The sequence below is a fragment of the Cervus elaphus genome, chromosome 12, assembly GCF_910594005.1.
Source record: "Cervus elaphus chromosome 12, mCerEla1.1, whole genome shotgun sequence".
Classification (NCBI taxonomy): Eukaryota; Metazoa; Chordata; class Mammalia; order Artiodactyla; family Cervidae; genus Cervus; species Cervus elaphus.
Genome location: NC_057826.1, coordinates 51,203,037 through 51,212,165, shown reverse-complemented (window position 1 = coordinate 51,212,165; position 9,129 = coordinate 51,203,037). Strand labels below are relative to the sequence as shown.

General features: G+C 38.4%; 1 protein-coding gene across 2 annotated transcripts in view; it reads left to right on the top strand.

The window, feature by feature from the left end:
* The first annotated feature begins 2,970 nt into the window (after positions 1 to 2,970).
* Positions 2,971 to 9,129, top strand: part of ICE2 (interactor of little elongation complex ELL subunit 2) — a 60,984-nt gene continuing 54,825 nt past the window's right edge. Inside the window, exons 1-3 of one of the 2 annotated variants that reach the window (XM_043920413.1) lie at positions 2,971 to 3,272; positions 4,269 to 4,403; positions 6,494 to 6,598. In XM_043920413.1, the coding sequence (XP_043776348.1) occupies positions 4,363 to 4,403; positions 6,494 to 6,598 (146 nt within the window). In that variant the 5' untranslated portion in view covers positions 2,971 to 3,272; positions 4,269 to 4,362. Of the gene's footprint in view, positions 3,330 to 4,268; positions 4,404 to 6,493; positions 6,599 to 9,129 lie in introns of both variants that reach the window. The other variant, XM_043920412.1, reaches the window with a different exon arrangement.

Genomic DNA, 9,129 nt, shown 5'->3' with positions numbered 1-9,129 from the left:
GTTGTCCTACTTGGAATTATTTCTGCTATTATTACCTTCACTCTGTGGGATAGTTAGGGTCTACCTATAAATAACTAGTATCCATGGAGTGAATGTGGAGGGGAAAAAAAAAAAATTCTGAGAAATTGGTGCAACCAATGTGGAAAACAGTATGGAGGTTGAAAAAAAAAAAAAACCTAAAAATAGAGTTTCCATGTGATTCAGCAATCTCACTCCTGGGCAAATATCCAGAGGAAACAAATTCAAAAAGATAGCACTATTTACAATAGCCAAGGCAAGGAAGCAACCTAAATCTCTCTCCTTTGACAGACAGAGGAATGGATAAAGATGATGTTGTACATACATACAGTGGACTCAGCCATTTTAAAAAAGAGAATGAAATAATGCCATTTGGAGCAACATGGTTGAACCTAGAGATTATTGTATTAAGTGAAATAAGTCAGAAAGAGAAAAGCAGATACCATGTGTAACACTTAAATGAGGAATCTAAAATATACAAATGAACTTATTTACAAAATATAAACAGGCTCACAGTCATAGAGAATGAACTTATGGTTACCAAAAAGGAAAGGGGATAGGGAGGGATAAATTAGGAGTTTAGGATTAGCAGTTAAAAACTATTATGTGTATCAATCAATAAATAGCAGGATCCTATGGAATAGCACAGAGAATTATATTCAAAATCCTGTGATAACCTAGAAAGTAACACAACATTTTAAATCAACTATACTTCAAATTTTAAAAATTAAAAAAAAAATTGGCATTCAAATGAACAGTTAATTCTGGGTCTTATTTTAGCCCAGAGATCATCTTATAAAGAATCCAATAAAATATACTTCAAAACTATTATCTTCTGAATAGAAAAATTTGAATACTTTAGTCATTCTGTTCTGACAGCATTTCTTTGGCTTTTCAGGAGTAATGATAATTCCTCCTCACTTGAAGTACCGTTTATTGCTGAAAAGCCTAATTAGAACAAACTACTATTGGCAACAGTATTTCTCCCATTAGTTTCTGAATCAATTACTAGATTGAAACATCTTTGCTAGGGGGCTATTTCTGGATTCTCACTTTGAAAAGACCTTATGGATAATTGTAAATTCCAGAAGAAATTCCCTGAGTGAAGTAGTTAGCAGCTTCACTTCATGGCCAAGTTCATCCCAGATCAAGCAAAGGAAGCTTGTTAGCTGAGGGGTAGGAAAATAACATGGTACTGATTTTAAAAAAAGAAAAAAAAAATAGATGACCTTGCACATTTCTCTATCTTGATTTGGTTGACAAGAAGAAATACACATAACAAGTCTGATAACTTCACTTCGCCAGGTACTTGTATTTTAAAGTTCTTTTTGAAATTGTAGTCCACTGAACCATTTTATAAACTCAAAATGAGTAACTACTCTTGTAAATTCTTTCAAAAGGAAATTGGCTTCTTGTACAACTTACAAGTTTATTTCTCAGTTTTCGCAAAAATGGAAATAAAATCTTTCTTCTGCTTGAATATCCACAGAATAAAATGGAACAATCACTTTGAAAAACATTTGGCAGTGTTTTCAAAAGTCGAACACAAATTTACCATACAACCCAACAATTCTATTTCTATGTATCTGCCCAAGGGAAATGAAAACACAAATTTCACACAAAGACTTGTATACAATCATTCATATCAAGATAACTCATAATAACCGGAAAGTGGGAACCATCTAACATTCATTGTGTTGACAGGATAAACAAAATGGGTATATACATAAATGTGCTACCATTTAGCAACAAACCAATTACTAATACTTGCTACAACATGGATGATCCTCAAAAATGGATGATCTACTAGGAGAAAAGAATCCCGATGCAAAAGACTATCTACTGTATAATTCTATTTATCTGAAGCATCCAGAAAAGGCAAGTCTGTAGAATTATGAAGCTGCTTAGTGTTTGGCCAGAGATAGAGATGGGAAGAGAGATTAACTGAAAAGGAGCACACAGGATTTCTCAGGGCGATGGAGATGTTCTAAAACTTGGTAGTGTTGAGAGTTGCACAGCTGTGCACTTACTAAAAATCAGTGAATAACTGAAGTAAATTTTATGGAACATGGATTACACCTCAATAAAAACTGTTTTATACACACACACACACCGTGTTTTCCCTATAACTCAAAGAACAAGTCCAAAGTTCTAAATTCTTTAGCATGGTAGGAAGACCCTCTTAGGCCCCTCCCTTTTCCCCGTCTAAGGGCCTTCACTTCCCCAACACAGTGATACAGTAGCGTTCTCCTCCCGGCACCATACAATACTGTTTCATACTTACGTAGTCTTCACACCCCCAAAACCACAGCCCCTTTATCCAATGAACTCCTACTAGTCCCACAAGACCCAGCTAAATGAAACTTCTTCTCTGAAGTAGCCTCTAAATTGTCAGAATGAGTTCCCTCCTCATTGGGTTCCCATAGTATCTATAATGTGTGTGTGTGTGTGTGTATGTGTGTGCACACACACGCCACTGAAATAAACACACACAACATGAGAGCTCTGAGTTTCGATTTTATTCAGGGACTTACTGAAGAGTATAACCCAGGAGACTGCCTCTCAGCTCTGAGGAACCAAAGAGGTAAGGGGACAGGTCAGTATACATGTGGTATTCTGGAAGGGAGATGTAACCAAGCAAACCTTCTTGGTATAAAAGGTTGCTGCTAGTCAAGAAAAACAGACAGCTTAATGGTTGTAGCGCTTTTCTAAGTATAGGAAAATGCATTTAATCCTCTCAAAAAACTGCTGAATAGGTGCTCCACGCTCACACACACGTGCTCACAATATCTCTATTTTATTGATGAGTCAGTTAAGACACTTGAGTAAAGTCACAACAAAGTCTGGGTATGTCCAGTACTGTACTTGTCACCTGTCCTCCTTCCAACTTACCATACCCTCAAGGTGGAGGAGTTTCTAGGACAATATGCAGCCCGGAGAAGGAAATGGCAACCCACTCCAGTATTCTTGCCTGGAGAATCCAAGGGACAGAGGAGCCTGGTGTGCTCCGTCTATGGGGTCGCACAGAGTCGGACACGACTGAAGCGACTTAGCAGCAGCAGCCCCTCAAGCGAGTGTCCAGCAAATCCTGTCTCAGCTTCCAGGGCAGACTACCAGGAGTCTGGGGACCTGGAGAGGGCCCCGCCCACTGCGTCACTGGTGACGCCATCACGCAGGGTCGAGGCGGCGCCGCCGCGTCCTTTAAATAAGGCCTTCCCAGGGAGTGCGCGGGCGAGAGAGGAGTCGGGTGGAGGGTGTGTTTTTGTTCCGGGGGGGTCGCGGTCTGGGCCAGAGCCGCCGCGGACCACGAGGTGGGCAGCAAGGCAGCTTTGTGACGGAGACGCGGTGGGGAGGGCGCGCTCGGGAGAGTCGGGAGGCGGGAACATGGCGGCCCGTTGGCCGTGCCGGGACCCTGAATAGCTGGTGCTAGCGCAGACCTGTTCTCCGGCTTTGCTGGCCGTTTTCTTAGCTCCCTGAAACCTTGCTTCTCCTTTGGTTCCCTTTCCCTCAGCCTTCCTTGTGTCTTCCTCGGCTCTCTCGCCCCAGCCTCTCTCCGGGCAAAAGTGTGGAAGGTGGGTTCAGTAGGAACAGGTGAGGCCCGTCCGTTACTGAGAGATAGACTCTAGCATTTGGCTGCGTTGCCCACAAACTCTATCTGTACGCACACGATGACAGGAGACGCACTGAACTTGGAGTGTTGATGTTCAGACCAGATTTGTAGTGCTAGTGATTCCTCTTCGTGATCCCGTTAAATGCCACTTAGGTTATCTAGACCTCAGTCTGCGCAAAAGTGAGGTTCTGTTTGAAAGATTCTTGATATACAGAGCTTCTGCCCTTCGTCGCTCCCCAGAATTTATCGTTGGGAAGGTGGAAGCATGATTTATTTTGGCAGTAAGGGAGTCGGGGCAGGAGGCTGAGTGAAGATATACATCCCGTGCCCTAACGGGATTTAGTATATGAGCAGTGAGAATGCCAATGTGTTTCTGTCTTATTTCGCGAAGTTCTTGGAATTAAGTTAAATGGAGAAGGACTGATCCTGTGTCAGCTTCGCGGTTCCGCCTCAAAGACCTTGGAAACAGCCATCTGTCTGCTTTTTTTCTGTTTTTTTTTGTTGTTGTTGTTTGTTTGTTTTTTAAGTGTCTGTGTCGGGTGAGGGTAGGTGTTAGGAACAGGTTCTTGCCTCATCTGAGTTAACAGTATCTGGCCCGCCAGTCACCTGATTTTGTTCTTGATCTTTGGTTTTTCCTCAGTTGAGTGCAAATTCTGGAGAAATCCTCTTTTTTTAAGAGCCTGCACTGCCAGGCAGCAGAATTGTGAACTAGAGTGAAGGAGAAATCTAGGAATATGAACTCCATGATGGCCATGGGTGAACCAAGGTTGAACTGGTGAGTTACATCTGTTTGTAATCCACTAAAGTGGACTGAGGGCCTTTCCAGGTGGCTCCGCTGTAAAGAATTCGCCTACCAATTTAGGAGACACAGGTGCAGTCCCTGGGTCAGGAAGATTCCCTGGAGAAGGAGATGGCAACCTGCTCTAGTATTCTTACCTGGAAAATGCCAGGGACAGAGGAGATTGGCAGGCTGCTGTCCATGGGGGTCTTGAAGAGTCGGATACAACTGAGGGACTGACTAGGCACCTACGAAACGAGATTGAAGTGGGTCTGGTGACTAGATTAGGAAAGGAGGGTATCTGGCCTGAAGAGATCTGGAGGAAACAAGAGGATAAGTTCAGTAGCTTAAGAGTTTACAATTCTCATCCACACCTACTGAGCAGTTTTGAGTTACCTTTGACTGTACTTCCTCTCCTAAAGTGATGACATTTCAGCACTTGGATTGCATCTGTGTATAAGTCCATCCTGTATTTATTGTTGGTCTTAGTGAAGGAGAGATACTGGAATATTCTTGTATTCAAGAACCTAGCCCATATCTGTACAAGGAATAGACCTTCTTTAAGAATTGACAAGCTTTTTTTGTAATATTGGAATCTATATCAAGTGATAATGTAAATGCATAGACTATTTTAGAAGTGTATGAGAGCATCCCAAATAAAGGACTCTATTTAAAGTAATATAGTGGCAATAGAAATCTAATGTATGTGCTGCTTTAGGTCAATTTGACACACATTTACTGAACATCTATACTAGTGAAGGAGTTTGCTAGCAGAGGAGAATATAAAAGTTACAAGAGATAACAATGATAGCTAAGATAGCACCTGACTCAAAGATTCAATCAGTATGTTTTCTAGTATAATGTAGATGATGATATTGTGTATAATGATGTAATATTCATATTACTTCACTAGCAATCATATTACAATATAGAAATGTTATCGAAGTAACATGCTATACACCTTCAATTTACAAAGTGTAAAATGTCAAATTTATCAGATAAAGTCAGTATGTGCTTAATAAGTACATGCTTATTGCAAACAGTGCTCTCTTACTCCAAGGAGCTCACAATCCCTGGGCCTGTGACTTTGTTTTTGTATGTTATGCAAAAATTTTAGAATTTAATGAGATGTCACAAATACATAGCAAGTAATAAGAAACTACCCTGGTGTATAGCAAATAAGATTTTTTAATTTTATTGTTTGTACATTAATCATTGTTTTTTAGATAAACACCTTTAAAAATAGAAATGAATATGGGGCAAATATGCTAGAATTTCCCATTTTAGGAATGGCCAGCTGCAGGTGCTATTTGATTAGATTGTTCTGTTGTAAGTTCCTAGAGATATGCTCATTTATGCTTCTTGCTATAAAGAATATGTTCAAATGCAACACAGATGCTGTTCTATACCGTTGATATTGTGAAACCAAGTGTGGTTCAGGGCCTTTGCATTGCCTTTGCAATGTATTATAGACCTTGGAACTGTTCTTTTCTATAGAATCCTACTAATTTTTGTCCTCCCTAGATTAATGGGTCTCAGTGTATTTAATTTATAAATTGTTTCCTTAAACCAGCATTTATTTGACACTTACTAGATGGAAAGCCTTGACTACAGTATGTTAGTCTGTAAGTTACAGTATGGAAAATCGTATATGACCTTACAAGTGGTTTTAGCAGAGGCACACTATTGATCACATTTGCCAAGTAAACAAAAATAATTGGATAATCAGTCTTTGTAGTGTTTTTTGGCCGAGCACAATAGTGAATGAGACAAAAATAAGTTGGGAAGCATTTTCTTTGAGCAATCAAACAGCTTAATGTTATGCCACAGAGCCTAAAATGAGTACTAAAGGAAAAAACAAGGCTGATTATTGAAATTGGAGAATTTCAGAATGGGCCTAGCTTAAAAACTATACAAGAAGTAAAACATCTAAACTCTGGTATGGGAAGTTAAAACATTAAGAAGTGATTTTCTGGGAAAGGAGAGGTCGGGGACTTGTAGTTTTAAATTGCAGTTGTACCATTATGCTTGTTAATCTTGCCTGATATTTCAGTTGTCAAATCCAAGTAAATTACTTTGTTTTTCAGGGATGTTTCACCAAAAAATGGTCTTAAGACGTTTTTTTCTCGAGAAAATTATAAAGATCATTCCATGGCTCCAAGTTTAAAAGAACTATGTATTTTATCTAGCAGGTAATATGCTTATTTATTTGGTTATTTATATACATATTTGATATTTTTCTGATACTTGAAGTTTTATATCTACCTGTCTATATCCACTGTGAAACATTTGAATTATAGGAATGTAAAAATTAGAAAATAGAAGAACTTAGTATCCCCAAAAGACCACTCTTTGATGTATATATGTAACATCTTTTAAGACCTTTCTCTACACATGAACAGATACATATTAAAAATGGGGGGAGTTCCCTGGATGTCCAATGATTAGGACTTCATGCTTTCACTGCTGAGGGCCCAGGTTCAATCCCTGGTCAGCGAACAAGCCATGCAGTATGCGGCCCAAAAAAGAGGGATGTAGGTTGGAAATCACACTATAAATACTATAAACACTATAAAACTTTTGCAATTTGGTTTTTTCATTTAACATAATACTTTAGGTATTTTGTGCCCCTATATTATCTCAGTCTTCTTAATGGCTGCATATTACTTTACTATACAGAGATACTTTTAATTCTTTTCGCCAGTTCTACATTGTAAAATGTTTGTGCAGTTTTAACAGTAACATTTATAAATTTCTTGTAATTATTTCTATAAGATAAATTTATAGAAATTGAATTATTTGGGCAGATACTATAAACATTTTATATTTTATTAGATACCACCAAATTGCCACAGATTTCATGCCACCAAATTTCTGGTATGAGAATGTGTGTTGTGACAGTAATAATTTCCCCTTCTCACTGCTTGCCTGCTTATAACAGCTCTTCTTTCCTTTGTGATTGGCTGCATCTACTCTGTTGTGGATGAATCTTAAAACTGAGTCATGAAGTTTACTAGAAAGAAATGATAATATGCCAGATGAAGAATTGGGGAGCTCCCCTAGGAGAGCTCAATGTTTACTTTCATCTTTTCTCCACTTCTTTTGCAATGGAGAAACATACTTCCACCCTCTGCATGGAATGGGACCCCATCTTTTCCACTTTTTCAGTGCCCTGTCAATTAGCATCCCCTGTTACTCCCACTTCGCTAGCTCTCTTGTTTTTGGGTGGGGGGCACTTTGGTCAAGTGGCACAAACTTGCAGGATCTTGGTTCTTCAACCAGGGATCAAACCAGTGCCCCCTACAGTGGAAGCTCAGTCCTAACTGCTAGACCATCAGGGAATTCCCTCGTTCTTCTCTCTCGATCAGTATTTAAGCATGCTCAAGTTTGTCCTGTCTCAATCCCTGAATTTCACCTTCCCTCCTGGGTAGTGTTACCTCTCCTCTCATTTGTCCTTAGACTTCTTTGTACTTGTATATGCTTGCCGGGGGGACATGAGGGAGAAGAAAGCTGTAAGACCTACAGAAAACAGCTAACAAGATAGCATTACCAAAAATTACTTTAAATGGACTAAATGCTTCAGTCAAAAGACAGATTTGGAGCATCTATTTGAGAAACAGAATGGGGGGAAAAAGAAGAACACCTTCCCTTTACTGCACATCCCATTGCACTTGCTTTCACTGAACATCTCACTATGATCTGATCTGTCTCCTACCCTCACTAGGCTGTTAAAACTACTCCTGTAAAGATAATGAGCTATTTTCTATGGAGGTATCTCACTCACCTCTAATTTTCCTCCTAGTTTTCTGGTGATTGTGGTATTTCTAGTGGAATCAACTCATTACTACCACTGATATTCATTTAGGCTGTTTTCATTCCCTTGCTATTAGAAACAGTGAGCATCCTTTCTATATACTTGCTGGTATAAGAATAAGTCCCTATGAGAGGAAGATGTGTGTGTGATTTTAAATTTTATAGATATTGCCAGATTGCCATTAAAAACATTAAACAAATCCTTTTTTGATTCCATCAGATAAATAGGTAAGTTCAAATAAAGGCAAGCAGAAGTTGTATTAATGAGACATTTTCAGAACTGCTTAAAAAAGGCAGTTTCAGGAGCAACATTTCTTGCCGAAGTGCATAATTATTTTCTTTGCAAGTATCAACTACAAAAGGTTAAGACTATAAATTCTTTATCAGTGTGCATCTATGAATATTTTTCAGAAGCTATTTCTATTATCCAGCTTGTACCACTTCTTGGAGATAACTAACTTCTTAAAGCTTGTTATCAGTTAAACAGTTGCCTTTGTTTATTTGAATCAAAGAATGCCTACCAATATTCATGTCCTGAGATTTAGTGCACATATATCTTTACTCTTAAAAAAAATTTAAAAACTCACTTTTATTAACTTTTATTTCAGCCTCATCTTTCCAGACTAAAAATTTCCAGTATTAGTCTTGTTCATTCTGCTTCTTAAATATTTTATGATTCTTTGTGAATCTGGTTCTATTCAGCATATCCCAAGTGTGGGTTATAGTCTGAAATACGTAAAGAAGAGGACATATTACTGGAAGCTGAGTACACTTAACTCCTAAAATCTTTTTTTCTTATAGTAAGAATGAATTTTCAGACTATATTTAATTACCAGTTTTCTTGATAAAAAAAAAAACTAGAAAGAATGTAAATTTATTAGCCCTAATTTTGCAATTTTTTATTTTCTAT